The sequence below is a fragment of the Euphorbia lathyris genome, chromosome 8 (genome assembly GCF_963576675.1).
Source record: "Euphorbia lathyris chromosome 8, ddEupLath1.1, whole genome shotgun sequence".
NCBI lineage: Eukaryota > Viridiplantae > Streptophyta > Magnoliopsida > Malpighiales > Euphorbiaceae > Euphorbia > Euphorbia lathyris.
Genome location: NC_088917.1, coordinates 52717925 through 52737819, shown reverse-complemented (window position 1 = coordinate 52737819; position 19895 = coordinate 52717925). Strand labels below are relative to the sequence as shown.

Sequence of the window (19895 nt, the reverse complement as noted above, 5' to 3'; positions counted from 1 at the left end):
GTCATTATTCTCTATATATTATGATTTTACACTATAATTTAAAAATTCTAGACTCCAATTCATAAATCATAAACCCTAGAAAATATATTCTAAACTTCTAATTTATAAATTCTAATCCTTAAAATATATTAAAAGTATTGATTTTACTAGTTTGACATAATTCAAAATTATAACTTGATATAGTTGTAAATAGTTTCTAAAAGATGAATTTCTGTGTAATTTTCCCTAATAACAATTAAATCAAAGCATTTAAATTTAATTTGTTGGAATATTTTATCAATGGGATTTAATAATTTTATCAAATCAAAATCATTGTGGAAATGTGTTTCAACAGGGTCTTCTGCTCCGGCTGAGCATATGCCTTCTCTAGTTAGCATTCGCTCTTTTTTCTTTTTGACTCTCAACTGGTTCTTCAAAAATGAGACACTTTATCATTTTTCTCTCCTCCTCCCCCCTTTCTTTTTATATCAGGGCTTGGTGTTTCTTTCATTGCACTTGATTTGTTCTCCCATTCGTAGTAGGAGAGACGTCGTGTCACGTTGCCTAAGAGTGGCATCATCCCTAGGAGGCATGTAGTCTCCCTTATAGCCATCATTTCCACGTGTTATTTAACTCCATGGGATGTGTGATGCGTACCTCTATGTGTTTAACGTAGATATTAATAGACGAAAATAATTATGAGTTCCAAGGAGCACCGTCACAAGGTCCTTTATTGAAAGCAGCGTTTGAATGCATTAATTGAAATTTAATGGTCATAATATTAGAAAGTGTAAAAGGAAATGGTTTTTATAGTATGTTTTTAAATTTAATATTACTTGAGGTAAAGTTCAATGGCTATAAATGTAAGTTATCTAATTTTATTAGATAATGTTATAAAACTTTTTGCCTACTTTATACATGTGATGAAATAATCTACATGCGTGTGGTATAATTATTTAAATAAATATTTGTTAAAAGCATAATATAAGAGTAATTATATTTGGCTATATATTTTTATAGAGATATTGATATATTTTATTTTTTTTGCATAAATCTATTTATTTAAATGATTTAAATAATATTGGAACACCTAAATCTTAAAAGCAAATGATTGTTTTATGAGAGAATTTGAGATGAAAGATTTTTAGACAAAATTTTATCCTGATTTAAAAATTCATCAACTAAAAGAGAAAAATTCGGTTCATCAATCAAGTTATAAAAAAACAAGTCCTTAAACGAGTTAATATGAACCCAATGATTATATTATTATTTTATATAAATATATAAAACAAATATCATTTTCTTTTTCAAAAAGATTGAAGAAATTTTTTATTCTGAAATATCATATCTTAATACAATAAGAACATTAATATATCTTGTTAACAATACAAGACCTTAATTGTTTTTTTTTACTAATTTATTATCAAGATATAAGATATAGTTCAACATCTACATATAAACATTTAAATGGAATTAAACATATATTACATTATCTTCAAAGAATTGTTGATTTGAAGTTGTTTATACATACGAATCCAAACTTAAATTAGTTGACTATGCATATTATTTATTTATTTCACATAAAGCTGATTACAATTGAGTTATCTATTTACACATGAAAGTACGACTATAGTTTAATACTATGTGAAGCAAACTATTACTACTACTCAATTCATGTAGAAATAATAGCTATTTATGAAGTTAGTCAAAATGTGTTCGGTTAATAACCGAACATAACAAGAAACATGTGGCATATCATCAAATAAAGAAACACCAATAATAATATACGAAAATAATACTACTTGCATTCTCAATTAAAGGAAAACAATATTGAAGCAAACAAAATTAAACATATTTTATCACAATGCTTCTTTATGATATTCAAAAGAACGGTGAAATCGAGTATTCAACAAATTTGATTAAATAACAACCTGGCAGATTTATTTACTAACACTTTACCTTCTACAACTTCTGAAAATTTGGTTTATAGTATTGCAATGCACCATCTCAAAGATATTAAGCAACATCATGAGCAAGGAAAGTAAACAATATATTCCTTTTCCCTAACCATATTTATTAACGGAATGAACCAATTCCCCTTTGTCACGTTTTAAAACACAAAACCGTGTTTAAAAATAGCCGAAATGTAGTTTATTTTTGTACTTTCCTCTTAAAAAAATTGTAGCTATAATCATTCATTGCAAATGCATCACTATAAACTTATAAATTGTCTCCTAAACTTTCTATTATAATCACTCCATATAATCATTCATGTTATAACACGTTTGACATTTTAGGTAATTTTTAAGTATTTTTGCTATATTTTGGAAAAAAATCCTATTTTGTAGTGCAAACTAATTTCGGCCCAAAATATATCAACAATAATAATAATAATAAACAAATATAAGTTGAGATATTTTTAAAATATTGATGAATTATTGCCGAATTTAGATTTATTTATGATTGATTTATGATGGTAGTTTTGTTCAAGATGAGTACACAGGTTAACCTGCAAGATAATTTTCAACCAAAGAAAGAAGTCAAGATTTGAGAATATAGGAAGTTTTTACTCTAATTTTGTGGCCAAGCTCTGCCTCCACAATAGTAAAAAATGTGATTATAGTGAGAGCTGCCTTCAATTTATAGTGGCAAAAAGGTAAAAGCTATAACAAACAATTCACCTAGTCTTTAATCTTCCATATAAACTAGATGGAGACATGTAAATACTTGAATGAGTTTTACCGTCTGTCATTGCCAATAAGGCCACTTCCTGATAGAAAGCATTACACCCCAAGTTATAAAATCCGGAAACTGCAGCTGCAAGCATCCAGAAAAAACGATAAGTTACTCAAGAAATCAAAATCAAATCATCCTACTAGCTACAGCATCCAAAATACATATAGAATTACATATGTTATAAATGAAACAAAAATTATAATCATATCAAATGGGCCATGTCACGCAAGTTATCTTTATAAAACATGTTATCGTGACCAAAACTCACAGCCTTCTTTATGTATGTGGTGCTCCAACTCTTAATGTAGTAGTCACCACATCCCATTTCAAGTTATCTTCTTCGGAAACCAATTAATCTTCAACACTAGTTCGATTGTCAATACCATACCAAGCAACAATTCATTGTAATCATCAATGACATATAAAGGTATAGGATCAAAGACATATGGAAGTCAAAACGCACCTTGAACTGTACTTGTAATAAATAAGATGGATAAATTACACCCATGGCCAATCAACTTCAAAATCTTATATAAAAGTCACTCAATTTTGTCATTTACTAACATCTATAAAACACTGACACTTATAAGAGGTTGATGTACGAGTGTTGGACTATCTTAAGAAAAGAAATAGGAAGAAACTGAAATATCAAAGATCACAGTTTAAGTCTTTAAAAAATAGTCAGTCATCCCAATAAGAGACTGTCTTCAAGGGGAAAAAAAAAGACTGTAAAATAGAAGCTATAGCTGCATAATGCTAAAGGAGAGAGTATAAAAATAGATTTTACAAGACACGAGAAGAAGAATCGAACTTATCCGCCTTGGAGCTCGGGAGAAATAGCAAGCTCCTTACGCCGGGATCCTTTCTTTGTTCTCCTCTGGAGGCGGCCGTGAGTGCGGGCAAATTTGTTAGAAATGGTCAGCCCTCTAAGTTTAACTGTAGATGTTTAACACATTCAATTCATTGCATTCCACCCCTCGAGAGGCATTAAGATAGGATGGGTTGGCAGCAAAATTAAGTCTTCTCTTTGAGACCTTCAGATTTTATTTGGTAATCATCAGGGGGCTATCTGGAAGGTAAGCAGCCTATTCCTCTGGTGCAGTTGCTACTTTTTATCCAATTAAACAAGGGAAAATTGTTTATAGGCAACTTACTGATTTTCTAATTTATTTCTAGTTGGGGACTGATTGTTGATGATTTGCGTCACAAAACTTACAAATGTTGAAAAATGGGACACACAAATATAGTAATATACATATTTTTCATGGTTGACATGTTCATAATGGATATTATGATATATAGTGGAAGACTGGATAATATGTAAGGGACTGGACACTATGGATAATTTGTCGCATGTTAAGAGTCATGCACATGCATAATGTATAGCGGACTGATTATGTATATTGGACATATGTTAAGAATCATGCATATGATTGTGACATAAAAAACGATGGCTACATTGTACTATTATCCAGATCTATAATAGCGGGTTATGAAAAAGGATGCAGCATGCACATTTATTGCAACATGCAAATTATATGGTCCATAGAGTGATATGAAACACTAGCAGTGGATTAGTAAGAGAGAAATAGAGAAGGCTTAATACATCAAAAGCCCCCTGAACATGACCTATTGGCTCCCTGAACTTGCTTATAGTAATCCATTTGCCCCCTGAACTTGTTTAAAGTGACCTACATTGCAATTTGTTTAAATCCGTAAAAAAATTCAAAACATAAAAAGTCAAGGCTTAATTCGTGATTATAAGTCTTTAAAACAACTTAACTTGTTATTTTGTACATTCTTATGGCGTTTTTATAGATTTAGGGACCTAATCATGACACTTTAAGCAAGTTTAGGGGGCTAATGAGACACCATGTAAGTTTAGGGGGCCAATCAACCATTTTGGACAAGTTTAGGGGGCAACTGATGTATTAAGCCAATAGGGAATGTGATGGAACTATGGAAATAGTTTTATAGCATATCAATGAAACAGTAAGTGTCTGGTACACAAATGGATAGGTAACCACACTAAGTAATACCCTCCCCAGGGACCAGCCCCTAATCCCCTCTCTCACAAGGAGATTCCCCAAAATAGCTAAAAGCCAAGCTGCCCTCATCAGACAACCCTACCTCTTATTTATCACCCTAACATCACTAGCAGAGAATACAACCTCACACACCTACAAAGGATAACAGTCGCTTATGCCCATCCTACACGTGTCCCCCTTTTTTCTTTCTTTCGTACACTCTCCAGACCCTAGGTTTAGAGCTCCCCTTGATACCGTTGCTAACATAGAGTAACATGCAAAATGAAACAAAAAATTTAACATGCAAAATTGCAATTTAATAATGAAATTTGCGCATGTGCATAAGAAAAAAAGAACAAATATTATATACAGGAAAAAATTTCAAATTAATTCATGTAATAGATCATACTAAAAAAAGGAAACAAATTAGAGCATTAGAGATAGCCTATTGTTTAAGTCAACTACAACTAAAGCACCAAGATTCGTTCTGACTTCGGAAATGTCATTGATCCTAGATCCTTAAATGACATTGATGACTCCAATGAATGGTTTGTTGGTGAAATGGGAGCTCATGTTGACAATGGATTAAGTATTGAAAATGAATTGGTGTTTTAAGATGATAACTCAAAATGGAGTGGAATGGCTAAAGAATCCAGGGTTGGAGCAGCACATGTATTCAACAGATCAAGTTTTAAAGGTTCAAGCACTAGATCTAGAACAAGAATTATGAGTGAATTTGACTTAATTAATCTAAGGAAGAGATGGAGGATTCCTGCAACCTAATCCATTGATTTAGTTTGGTTCCTGCGATGAGGAATTTGATTTGATATGGTTAGTTGATAACTAATCCATTAAGTAGTTTGGTTCTCCTTTCTTAGGGGAGGTGAGGGGCTAGTTCACCTCAGGAAAAGGAAAGGGATGCATAAGGAGTACATCCTCTCATATAAAGTGTTGCATATGGCCTCCTTGAGCGCTTCCATATTATAGAGCACCTCATTGAAGAGAGTAATTCAGCTAAGGGGATTGATTTTCTTTTGATGACCTGAATAATCATCTACTTCCAGAAAAAATCAAAGAATTTCTTGGTAATCCTACAATTATATTCGTTTTTGTTTTTCTCTGAGAATTTAAGATAAAGTTTGCTTGCCTGATTTGAGAACAACGTTCTTCATTTTGGTTTGTGCTATTATATCCATTTTATAGGTCTTAAACTAGAATTTATAACCTATTCGATTTTATGACCCTTTAATGCTATTTTTACCTTTTTTATTTAGTGTCTTGCTTCTTTCAGGCGAGTGCCTAGGGTGGCGCCTAGCGCCTTGGACAATTCTAGGTCTCATAGTCCTAACGGCACCTAGCACTTTTGAGAACACTGGTCTGGTCTCTCAACAATCATTACATCCTAGTTTCCCTTTGTTCTCAACTTTTTTAGTTCCGTATCTTGAGAAAGGACATTGTGTTCAAGATTTTGCAGATTAGGTGAGCTCACCCATTTTTCAACTATTTTACCAAGTTTCTCTAAAAGCCATTAACTTCCTACAATAAGCAATCACAAGAAACCCAATAATAAGCACTATATGAGATTCAAAAGTGCATCCTTCTAGTTACAGTGCATAGTAATAGGTTCCGAAATGAAATCAGTCTCAATATAAAGGAATCGGTAAATAGCTTAATGAGTCATATAAACAAGATTGATAAAACTGAAAAAAAAAGGTATACATACCCTAGTAGACCCCTGCCATGCCATGTTCTAGGAGTCACAATTAGCTTGACTGGGGCACCTTGTCTCAAAACTGTAACAGGTACTGCACGATCCTGGTTTGCCTGCGCCTCACTAGCAAGCTTTTGAAGAAGGTTATCACCAACTTGATATTCCACATTGCCAAATTTAACAATCTGATCTCCAAGTTGTAAACCATCCTCTGCTGTTGGGGCTAAATCAACAATTTGATCAACAACTGCAAAGGGTAGGCTGACAATCATATCCACACCCATGGAACTTGGAGAATCCATCCGAACAACATTGCTTGAGGATGCAGATGGAACAGCCCTGTCAGTTGATGATTTATGATTTGATGACCCGTCATTACCTAAATATAAGCAAGACTATTTCAGTCGAACAATAACATGCAAAAAGTTAATTATCAGTTGACTTGTAACAGAATTACTTCATAAAACAATCATAGAGAGAATAGAATCCATTGAAGCTCAATAATACTACGAACACTGCTTTTGAGTTGATGAAAAAAAGCATCAAGTTGAGGACTACAACAAAGAAACAAGCTTAAAAGACTTTCAGCAGAAAATGCTTTTGTGGACTTTTCACCACTCAAATGATATCATATGTTCTGGGCGTCCTATCTTCATTATACATGCATGCAAAATTAAAATACAGTAAATTTCAAAGTATAAGTTCATGCACTGTGTACATACAGAAAATATAATGCTGATAATAAGCTACTATCTTCAAGTCAACAAGGTAAAATAAGGAAATATGCATTATGGATTAATTCCCGCATAACCTCATGAAAGTTTAAGCATCTACCTAAATCCTTTGGAGATGGAGATTTTGAAGTAAGCCTTGCTGAATGTAGAATTTGTATATTTTCAGTTATTTTCTCTGTGATCTCCTTGTGATCATTGCGCAGAACTGCCATATACAATGAAAATTTTTAAAAATATATATATTATAGACTCATCACAGCAATGAAAGCCGCTTTTCACAGTTGACATAAAACTACCTAGTAGCAGTAACATAAAAACCACGATCATAATGAAGATTAGTGTCAAGTAGTATGGGTCTCGATTCTAATTGGATTAATCAAGAGTTTTGAACAGCCAATATGTCCATTAAAAAAAATTTAAAAAAAAAAAAGTGAAGTGAAGTGAAAAAGGAAAAAAAGATAAATATCAACATAAATACAAATATGTGGCCAGTTCAAAATTCTACTACATGGGTTAAGATATTGATAGTAGGCTCTCACACTGAAGTAACACAATCATATCCCCACGAAAAGTACACAACTATCAAACTCTGAACTGGAAATTAAAAAAAAAAAAAAAGTACCAGTAAGACGATTTCTTTTTGTTCTTACAACCGGAATGTCAATATCTGCACGAGGAAATCCCTAATTTTGTTTATAAACAAAAAGACTTGATTAGAAATGAAAAATCAGCGGAGGAAAACAACTAGCAATATCAATTATCGGAAACTTAACAAAAAAGAAAAGAAAAGCGAAGAGAGTTTATAAAAAAAAAACCTCGGAATCGACAAGATTGCCAGAGAGACCAGGGCCGCCTGGGTAGCAGAGGCTCTCAAGGATAGCGCTAATTTCGGCTTCAACAGCACTCCTCTTCTCCATCAAGTTCATTGTTTCTGACTTGAGATTCGCTGCCACCATTTTTCCTTCGCCTCTTGTTCGTTCTTTGTGTTGATTTGATGATTTACCTGTCGTCTGTTATACTGATTTAGCTAATTAGCTACGAATATGATAGAAGAAAGTGAAAATTGGTTCTGGACGGGTCGGTTCTGTGAACTCGCGTCACAACATGTCTATCAAGAATGGTTGATTTGCGATTTTAGATATACGCTTGGATGATGGTGTTGGGAGGTAGATAATTTTGCTTAAGATGCAATTGAAAAGCATAGTTTTAGTATACTGTATATGGTGTTTTATAATAATATTTAAAAGTGACGTTAAAGATATAATTATTTTTTGCTGTTAATATTAGAGTCGAAGGTTACTTTGTTTTTTACAAACTACCATTATTTGGTGTATTTTTATCGTTGGATGATGAAGCATAAAAACATACCAAATAAGATTTACTTTATAAAAAATGTTAATATTAAATATTAAAAAGTAAAATTGTTTTTATATAAAAATATTAATATTATGAATATTTTTGCATATTATCCATACTCTAATTACAGTTTATCTAATCAAAACATATGGACATATTTTGTGTCAAAAAAACGAGAAATTTTAGGTTATGATTTTTTTTCCAATGATGATTAACTAAAATCAAAAAATTAACCAATTATATATATATATATATTATTATTATTATTATTATTATTATTTCATAGTTAAAAAAATTAAACTTATTCGTGTAAAAGTTTTTCAGACAAATTTAAATTTTAATATATTATTTAAATAATTATATATTAATTTTAAAGTGATGAATTATAAATTCAAAAATCCAATAAAAGGTTACCAATATTTAACAAATTTAAATATAGGTTAATTAATTGAAAATAATAGGTATTATCCGATATATAATTAATGATTTTTTTGTCGAAACTATATGTATTCTCATTAAGATAATTTTGATTCGGTTACTACAAAAAGATAATTCTGATACGAGGTTAGTCACATTTAATGCTTCTCATCTCTACCTACGAATGTAGTTCGAACAAAACTTGATATCACTTTCCACAAACTCAATCTATATGATCAACTGAACTGTAACTCGTAAGTTATAGTTAATTGATTTTAACAAAGTGGTTAATGGACTGATAAATTTTTCCTTTTATTAACTAATGATTTGTACCATTAGTTTTCATCCAACTATGTTTGGCAAATACATCATAATAAAGTAATTATAAGATAATAATATAATTAAACGACTATAGGTATTATTGAGGTTGCATCTCCTATTTTAAAATATACATCTATATCTAATCTTAAACATGTGATTATTTTGTAGTTAAGGGTAAGAAAATAAAGTCTCTTATTGCCAATTTCTCCAACAATTGCAACTTTAGACCATCACTTCTTGCAGTATCAGGATGAATTGTTAGAGTTGGATGCTATTGGTAACAGTAGGTGATAACAAGGTATAAAATCATATTATTGAAGGAGACGCGCACGTGAAAGAATCTGAAAGGTTATGTTCTAGACTCATGTATGAGAATGAATGCTGCAAAACAAAAGAAATGATTGAACAAATTCCTGATGAGGGATACTTCGACGCCCAAATCAATTATGGTATGAAGAGAGAAAGTAAGCAAATATCATAGAGAGAATAGTTTTAAATATTATACATGTGAATGGAGTTTATATAAGAGTGAAAACTCCTAGTCTAAATAGGATTAGCTAACTATGGCTTTGCTTTGGAAAGGGAACCAAGCAGGTCAGCTTTCCTAATCAGTGTGGTGTTATCTGCGGGCCTAAGGATTTTTGTTCAGGGAAGGACTCCTTGAACCGAGCAAACTAAGTAGTGTTGGTTTAATGTCCTATAAATAATTGTTTTAGGACATAATTTATTAACAAGTGAATTGTTCATCATTAAGTTATTTTATTTATTTGATATAGTAAGTTTAACTATATAAAGATATTTATCTTTTATCACAACCAAACAAGTTAAACAGAAATAATCCCTAATTTATAAAAGTAATTAATCACAAAGTGTTCATACAAGATGAAGTGGGATTTACTTTCTTCCCTCTCGAAAGGGAAAGAGCCTAAGCTAGTTCAGTTCCATCATCTTTCAGTGTTTATGTCTGCACCCTCAGCCACACCCCTCTTTTGTTCGCCCACCACTCAATAAATGCCCATCGATCACCACTTGACTTTTAAATAGAAACGGTTGTCCTTTTTTAAAGTGAGGTGCTCCAACGGTAGCACATGCTTTATGATTCTAATTGATTCTAATTAATTGATAAATTTAAATAAACCTAAGTCAAGTATCATGTTTTGGGACTAACATAATATCGTAGAAACTTGCATATAACAATGTCTTCTATTCCTGAACAGAAATCTGATCTCACAAGTTTAGGATATGTGGATATCTAGACAATTGCGTGGATCCAATAAATGAGTTCATTAGGATTGAGATCCGACTTGAGATAACGGGATGGATGGATCTATCTATTGCCACCTGTCTTATCTCAATTTTATTAGTAAGTATAACTAATCCTTAGACTCAAACAATCATTAATAGTGATTCTGGGTTATATAGTGTGATGCTTTGACTCTGTTATCTAGCATGATTCAAGACGTCGAATACGTGGGGTGTGCATTGGGCAAAGATTGGGTATCATATGAAGTAATTATAGAATAGTTAATAATAGATTGAACATTCATCACTCTCAATGGATGGAAGATATATCTATGGCCTCTTGTGGAGAATTGACTTGAAATCATTGCAAAGTGATAAGGTTAAGAGATGAAATTGAGATTTCACTTAACTTATCTATTTAGAGTTAATTCTAGCTCGACAAGTTAAACAAATGGCTATGTATATGTGACAAGATAGTTCCCATAGTTACGATTCGTTTAAGGATATAGTTGATGAATGATCGTATTGTATGTCATCTAATACAGAAAGGTAAAACATCAGAATCAACCTAACTTCTTATGGCTCTAGGAGAATGTGATGATTCTGATAAAATAGTATGTGCACTCATGTTGTTAGACATTTTGACTAAATTGATTTGTTTAAGTTAACTGCAATAAACGTATACAACTAGTTGCGGTAAGAACCTAACCGGTCACACGCACTAAGAATTAAGACTGAATGGTGAAATGATAATTAAGGAGAAAAGTTAGAGAGGGGCCGAAATATTATATGATATGGGATAAATTAGTTAAGTGATTTATGATGTAATTATAATTAGATTATGATTGTAAATTAATTAAACTGATTATCATTCTAAAAGGAAATGTGAATTCTAATTTGATTAGAATTATAATTATTAATTATACCATATATAAAATTAGTAATTATATTTCCTTAAGTATAATGTGATTAGATTACTAATTAAATTAAATTAAATTATAATCCTAAAAGGAAATATGAATTACATTAAAATTATTAATTATATATATATATATATATATATAATAGAATTGGCAATTCTATTTTCTATTAAATTAGTTAATCTAATGTGATTAGAAGACTAATAAATTAATTAAACCTGATTAGATTATGAGTATAATTAAAGAAATAAAACTTATAAATACCACATACTAGGGATTCGGCCTACACACATCAAATTGGGGCAATTTACTCTCTAATTTTCAACACAAATAATTACCTCGTTTGTTCATTCGTTTCTTAGTTCGTGTGGATACTATTAGAGGCAGTCTATACGTGATTGCTATACAAGGTTGATCAAAGTATGTTCAAGCTTTGGGTTGATCTAGTTTGTTGAGAAGATTGATAGGTCTACATGGGCACTTAGTTTGTAGTGGTAGATAGTTCTTCGAATAAGGTACATACGCTTAATCTTTTATGATATGAAATAACGATTAACGGATCCTATAGGACAAGGGAATATAATTTTTTTTGCTTTCTGATGCGCCTATGATGTTTCATCTTCCAATAGGTAGAAGCTTACGGATGTGCATCTTGGGACATCTGATAATTCCAAGGAGATGATCTGGTTTTGCTTAAAACCAGATCAAATATTCACTTATGTTATCAGACCCGCCTCTCTCCATCCCCACAAGTCGAGTCTAGTTTTTTAGGGTAGACCACACATTTTCCCTTCCCAGGGTAACACATTGTTTCATTCTTTCGAGATCCATCTTATAAATGGAAAGGTGGCACATGCCTTTATAAAGGTTATGTAATTCGAAGCATTTCCCTTACCTATTATAAAAGGTGTGAGTTAGGTGAACTTCCTTTCACCGTTTCTTAAGAAAATCTTTCAAATCTTCTCTTGTGATCGTCGTACTTCCTCTCTTTTCTAGAAAAGCAAATCCACTTTTCTTATTCCACTTCATTTCATGGCTCATAAAGTGAAAGCCTTTACTCGCAAACCTAAGGGAATGACTCCGATAATTGAGGAGATAGTTCCTCTGTTACCCCCCAAAAAGATATAAAAACTGAAAAAGTCGTACTTATGGCTTAAGGAGTGTGAATGTAGAGTTCCAATAGTTTTTGAAAGAGTTCATCGATTGTTGGTGAACTTCTTTATTGTTTTCCTCATCCACATTGTCAACGGCTTCACCTACTTCCTCCTTGAGCCATTCGTCGATGTTTTTAACTATATAAAGCTCTACCTAGTCCAGATTCATCTAAATGCTTAGATGGACCTAGTGTCCGCTTATTGGATATGCCAAGGATTGGCATTTCATTATCTATGAGGCTTCTAAGCAATATGGTCTTTTTAGCTATTTGGAAAAAGATAGAGGACTACTTATACTTCACCAAACTGGATGGATTCTAGTATTTCTCCGATCGAGCCTCATTAGTCAAGGGCTAAAAGGATAAGTACTTCTTTATCAAAGTGAAAGAGACTTAAAATATACCCTTGTGGAACCTGGGACATAATAAGGTGAAGGTGGTGAAAGTCGATTTGACAGATGCGGAGAAAGGTAGTCGACAATCCTGGCAAGGATTCTAGCAAGGAAATATAAGTATATCATTGATGTAAAGTCCTTCCTCGATAATGCAAGGGGGGGATGTGAGGTGAAAGGTAAGGATGAAGTGAGGTTAAATAATTGGGTAAATAATTATAAAGTTCTTATGTTTTTACTTAATACGCTAGTAGGTCCATCATATTATTATAAGGTCCTTAAGATTTATCTTAATCAATTCTTTAGTCCTTCTATTTGTTTTGTAAATAAAAGTCCAAAATTGCCCCTAGTTATATACATAACAAAATTTATTTTTAGTTTCAAATTTAATCTAATAAGTTTAATGAAGTTCTTGAACTATATGTATACCGAAATTAATATCTTGAAAAAATATATTATTAATTTTCTTAAATTGTAATTTTTTTTGTTAATATAATATCTTTAAACTAACATTAAATATTATTATAATTTTTTTAAAAATTATATTTTTTTTCTTCATTCGTAAAATTTATTAGAATTGTAAAACCTTTTTACAATGATAGTCTTACTCCTATTTTAATAATTTTTAAAATATTTTTCATTCATTTTTTTAGTCAATAAATTTTACTTAAATTAAAATCTTATAATTGTATAAATATTAATAAATCAATTACTTTATATTGGAGAGATTGTGATTATGTAGAAAAAAGAGAAAAAAAATATAAAATAGCAAAAATAGATGTTTTATTATTAAAACATAAAGTAAAGGGTAATTTTGGTATTTTAAAATTTATTTAGTACAGTTTGATCATTGATCCAAGCATAAAGACTAAGGAGTTAACAAAAACAAAAACTGATGGACTATATAATTATTTCTAAAAACACATGAACTAAGTAGTGTATTAGGTAAAAATACAGGGGTCAAATACATGAATATCATAATTAAGTACAAAATTACAACTAAATCATATCACCAAACTTAATTCTTAATATGTCATTATTCTTTATACATTATGATTTTACACCGTAATTTAAAAATTCTACACTCCAAATCATAAATCATAAACCCTAGAAAATATATTCTAAACTTCTAATTTATAAATTTCAATCCTTCAAATATATTAAAAGTACTGATTTTACTAGTTTGACATAAAAAAAAAATTATAACTTGACATAGTTGTAAATTATTTTTAAAAGATGAATTTCTGTGTAATTTTTCCAAAATACAGGGACCTTATAATTATTTACCCTAAATAATTAACCTTATTAAGTTGTTGTTTGGATGAAGGTTAAGGTTTTTGAAGATTTTATAAACAAAAATCTCCAATTTGGGAGTTATTATATTAAGCACCCGGTCTTTCATGTCACTCGGAGGACCTCCAATTCACATTTGGACACGTGTGTTATGACCCTACGCAATGATTATAATAGTGGAACCTCTTATAATATACGTGGGTCCATGTTACACGTGTCAAAATATGTATGGAAGGTCCTCCAAGTGACATGGAGAACCAAGTGCTTATAATAATTTGCCCCAATTTGATGGAACTCAAACTAACATCCAATTAACCTCATTTAACTTTTATTTAATCTCCACAAATTTTTATAAACAATGTTAGCTATCTAACCTTCCATTGTTTAATGGAATTAACCTTCGTTTAACCCCAATTATAGCACGATGAGGAAAAATAAGAGAATAATAAGCTGGAAAATAACTTCTCATTAATTCCAACTAGCTAAGTAACATTATAAATATACATACAGGGTTGTAAATAAGTTGGGCTTTTCATGAGCAGCTCGACGTTTGGCTCTATACAAACTCAATCATATTCGGCTCGATTGATAAACGAGTTGAGATTGAGCACAACGAAATTTGGATCAAAATCTTACAGGCACGCTCAATTACAGATGTCCATGCACATACTCAATTATAAAGTTCATGAACGAACTTTATTTTTGTACGTTTCAAAATCAAAACGAGGTAGTTTTGTGTTAGTAATATTATTTGTATCTAGTAATAAATATATTTGAAATAGCACTACTCTAAACTTATCTATATACACATTTTTATTTTGAAAGTGCAATAATTATTTTTATTGTATTCTAGACCCATCAAATTTCACTTTCCATTAATGAACATTTGTTAGAAATTGAGCAGATGAACCACCATAATCTTTTCCAAAAAAACCCACCATAATCTGATTATCGAACCCATGATTGAAATTTGTTGGATAAATACCTTTTTTTTTTAATGTACAATTGGTTGCATATATGGGCGTAATGGTTATTGTTGTAGTACTTCCATGAACATTAGATGCAACTTTTCTACAGGAGGCGTTTTGTTGCATATGTGACGTTAAAAGCATATTGAGAATGAGTTAGAAATAATTAATGAGTCATACATTTTGGTTAGACTGGGTTTGTTTATTTATATTACGAGTTTTGCTTTAAGCTTTCTGATGAACATAATCAATGAGTTGTTTGTGAGCAACATTAATGGACAGAATTAACAAGTTGTTCGCAAGCAAAGTTTATGAACATAATTAACGAGTTGTTCGCAAACAAAATTCAACTAATTATATGCCGAGCTCGTTAATTTTACGCCAAGCCGAGCACAGCAAAACAAAGCTCAATGCAAATCAACTCAATTACAAAATTAATGAGTTGTTCGCAAACAAAGTTCAACTAGTTATATGCCGAGCTCGTTAATTTTACGCCAAGCCGAGAGCTCGGCTCAAATCAACTCAGTTACAGCTCCAAATACATATTGTTAGATGTTAACAGTTGTTTTTAGAATATGTTAGAGCAAACCATAGGTTAGTTATAATGAACTATACAAATTAACTATAGTAACTAATTATAGTTAACTTGCACTTGGTATTGTCTGCAATAGCCTATATATATATATATACTTTTGAGTTACTCCTTTTCAAATATGTTTTCACACTTCCACTACAATCTTTTCCATCTTCTTTTGTCATTGCTGACATCATTTCATATACATTTTCTTCATATAGTGTAATTCTAATGCTAAACAGCTACTTAATTCCTCACTTTTCCTATTGCCACATCAAAACATTTGACTCGAATTTATTCTACCAACAACTACTCAATTATATGCGCTCCATACAATGCTTTTAATGTTGTAACCAAAAAAATATTCTATGTATTGCTAGAATTCACTTTCAACGCATTTGGTAGAAAACACAAAAGAAAACAAAGAAAACAGAAAATGGAATGAAAACCCAGAAAATGATATTTTTAAAAAACATAAGAGAAGTGTAAAAATATTAGATTGCTGGTGTGGAAACGGTTTTTTAAACCAGAAACGCGTAGCTATTCAAGATTTAATTACTCCAAGACACTGGGATTTATGGAACAAAATGAAAGAAGGTCTTGATCCTGCTCAAACACAGCAAAATGTTTTTGTTCCAAAGTAACAAATGCTTGAATTCCATCACCTTCTCTTGTATCCATTAAACCAATTCCATTCTTCTGCTCCCAGCAAAGTCTGCTCACCCAAAAAGGCTTTCCCCATCCAAAATCAGCTGCCTCATAAAAAGGAAACCTGCACCAGCTGCTACAACCGTACACTTGCACATGTTCATCATTACAACAATATTCTGCTATAGTTTTCGTGCTTTCTAATACAAGTCCATGTACTTCTTCCTGATTCTCACATGTAATTCTAGCACAAGAACTCGAAAACCGAGCTTTTTCTTGCCTGAATTCCTTCACAAACCACCCTAAATCTATCTCCCTATCCGCCGGTGTAGCCACTAGAAATATCCCAACTAGATTCCCTATGTTTCTCCCTGATAATTGAGGACAAATTATATTCCGCAGATTTATGGCGTGATACATAATACTTGGCATTAAAAAACCTGATGAACTCGCCTTAGCAGCCGCGGAAATTGCTGATTTATATAGTAATGCAGTGACTACTTCGACTCTTGTAGGATTTGGAACTTGATCCTCCACCATGGCCTTCAGTTTAGCAAGCCCTGAGGCATCAAAGACTAGCCTTTTCGAAACACAGATGTTCGTTTAGAGAGGAAATTGCTGCTGCTGCTGTTGTTGTTTCAGGAATGGAGGATATAGAGATCCTATATTGAACTCAGGAGGACTGATTAATTCTTTGTCCGATTTATTTGTAGCCATGGAAGCCCATTCGTTGATGAAAGAACAAACACTTGCCATATCCAGGACCTTATGACACAGGCATAACCCGATCGACATTCCTCCACATGGAAAAAACGTTACCTGAACTGCTAGAGGACCGATCATGATTGAATCTTTATAGCATAGACTATCAGGGAAGAAGAGTTTCAGAATTTCATCTTGAGGATTTTTCAGAAGTTGAGATAAATTATAATTTGTTCTTGCTTCAAGAAATAGAACTCCATCATTATTGCAGTCGAGAGTGAGATCGTCTTTGATCCTTCCGGCCAGAGGATAATAACTGGAAAGGGCAGCAGATAGAGATATCTTGAGCACAGTAGATTTCTGATGAACGGAAGTTTGACCAATATGATTACTTGTGTAGAAGAAAAGTAGAGGCACGTAAACTCGGGGAGCTATCTGATCAAAGAAAGAGAGGTTGTGGAATGTTTTGTGATTATTTGGAGTTGAAGAAGATGGTTTAATAATCTCTCTAGATACTATCTCAGGCTGCATCTTTGGCCTCATTTTTCTACTCTACTTCTGATTCTTAATTCATTGCTTTCATTCGGATATATAAAGTTAATTAGTTTGCCTCCTCCACATGAGCCGTTGACTTATAAAAAAAATGTTTGTATCTTATAACAATAAATCACATGTGACATAAAAAAAATCATTTGAGTATATAAGGAGACGTAAAAGAACAAAAAAGTATGAAAATAAATTGATTTCGGTCCTTTTTAAATTCAATCGTGGTTTAAAAGTTAATAAATATAAGCTTGAGTTTCATTTCGTTAACAAATAGAGTCTCAATATACGCTCTTAAAAATATAAGAATACTTTTATCCTTTTAAATATATTTCATTTTTCTCAATTAATTTTAAGTTTTTTATTTGTCTTTGGTCCCTTCTCACCATCCTTACCTCTCTACTTTCTTCATCTTTCATAGATTGCTTATTACAACTATTTTTAGAAACTGTTCATATATGTCAAAAACATTCTTTATAAAGTGTTGCTTTTAATATATTTTAAAATTGTTTTACTTGATCGAAAATAATATTTTTTTGGTAATTAAAAAGTTTAGGTAAGGATAGGGATCGAAAATAATATTTACAATTAAAAAATGTTGTGTTAGCTCTACTTGTTGGCTAATCTATTAAAGCTTCCCAAGGTGTCTTGGGACGTGGTCTACCTCCCGAGAGAGGATGAAGGGCTTGGCCTCAAGCTCAAGAAAGTTCATGATTGAAGGCGGCAGTAACTCTAACTGTCCTAAGGTAGCGAAATTCCTTGTCGCCTTTTTCCTTTTTTCCGAGCAATTTAATTTGATATAATTAGGGAGTGTTTGGTTAGGTAAACTTAGACTATGGAATGAGAATGAGAGTAAATTATTCCCTTTGTTAATGTTTGGTTAACCAAATATAGATTGGGAATTAGAATCCCATTCCCCAACTTTGACAATTATTCATTCCCTCCACTTTTCACTTCAATCAAATTTCATTCCCATTCCTAATGATTTATATAAAAATAATAATAATAATAATAATAATAATATATCATATCCACGTTTTACCCAACATATACCCACCACTATTTTACCAACCCACGTACCCAACATATCCACCTTATAATTTATATAATGGCTCTGTTTGGGAATTAGCTGTTAGCTGATTACATTAGCTGTTAGCTGATTACATTAGTTGATTTGACTAGCTGTTTGTGTAGACCTGTTTGGTAAAAATTAGCTGATTGATAATAGAGGTTTGTGCAAAAAGACGAATAAGGGCATTAATTTTGGCGCAGGAGAAGAGGGAGTCTATCTATTAAGGTTAAAGAAGTCCATTAATTTTAATATTGCAAAACGCTAATTGAAAAAACTCATTTTAAAAGCTTTTTCTAAATTAGCGTTTTCATCCCAAAACTCTCTTCCAAACCTCTCTCCACCAAACACTCCAATTAGCGGTTTCAGTGGTCAAACCTCTAAAGTTGGTCAAAACCGCTCTTTTTATCCCAAAACGCTCTTTACCAAACAGTGCCAATATATAGATATATTATGTGCAAATGTATTTTCCTGTACTAGTTTATATTACAACTTTTTTGTACAGTAAAAAAAAGTTATCATCAACAAATCATTAATTTACTTTTTTCTAGATGATATAAATTTTTGTATATTTTTTAATTTAATTGAAGTTATAATTATTATTATTTACTAAATTATTTTTAATAAATTTTGTACTCATTTTGATTCCATCATCATCGAACCAAACAGCTTCAAAAAGAATCTCATTCCTATTCCAGATTGAACCAAACATATTGAATAAATAGTCATTCCGATTCTGATTCCGCCACATTCCGTTTCCGATTCCGAAGTTTAAACCAAACGCACCCTTAGATAAATCAACATTTTACCATGTAAAAAAACAATTCAAATGTTGCATTTAATAAAAAAATAGAATAAATATATCTAACTAGTTTTTGACCCGTGCGATTCACGGATTCATCTTAATATATAAATATTAACAAAAATATAATTTAATAATTACAATTAATGATATAAAGATGCTATATAAATTAAATATTATTATTTTATTTTTACATTTAATTTAAATAATCTTTTTATAGATAAATATAATAATATAATTAAAATTAATATATTATATATTATATTATATTTTTTATCAGTAAAAAATAATGAAGTTACACCTCAGCT

At 31.4% G+C, this 19895-nt stretch overlaps 1 protein-coding gene and 1 pseudogene across 1 annotated transcript; both read right to left on the bottom strand.

The window, feature by feature from the left end:
- Positions 1 to 1754: 1754 nt before the first annotated feature.
- On the bottom strand, positions 1755 to 8370 carry LOC136202017 (uncharacterized). The gene is made up of 5 exons (XM_065992459.1): positions 8003 to 8370; positions 7810 to 7870; positions 7288 to 7392; positions 6466 to 6832; positions 1755 to 2796 (listed from the first exon to the last, which is right to left on the bottom strand). The coding sequence occupies exons 1-5, from the start codon at positions 8141 to 8143 to the stop codon at positions 2775 to 2777; spliced, it is 696 nt and encodes a 231-aa protein (XP_065848531.1). The 5' UTR covers positions 8144 to 8370; the 3' UTR covers positions 1755 to 2774.
- Positions 8371 to 15997: 7627 nt separating this feature from the next.
- LOC136203355 (BAHD acyltransferase At5g47980-like) lies at positions 15998 to 17816 on the bottom strand (annotated as a pseudogene).
- Positions 17817 to 19895: the final 2079 nt, after the last annotated feature.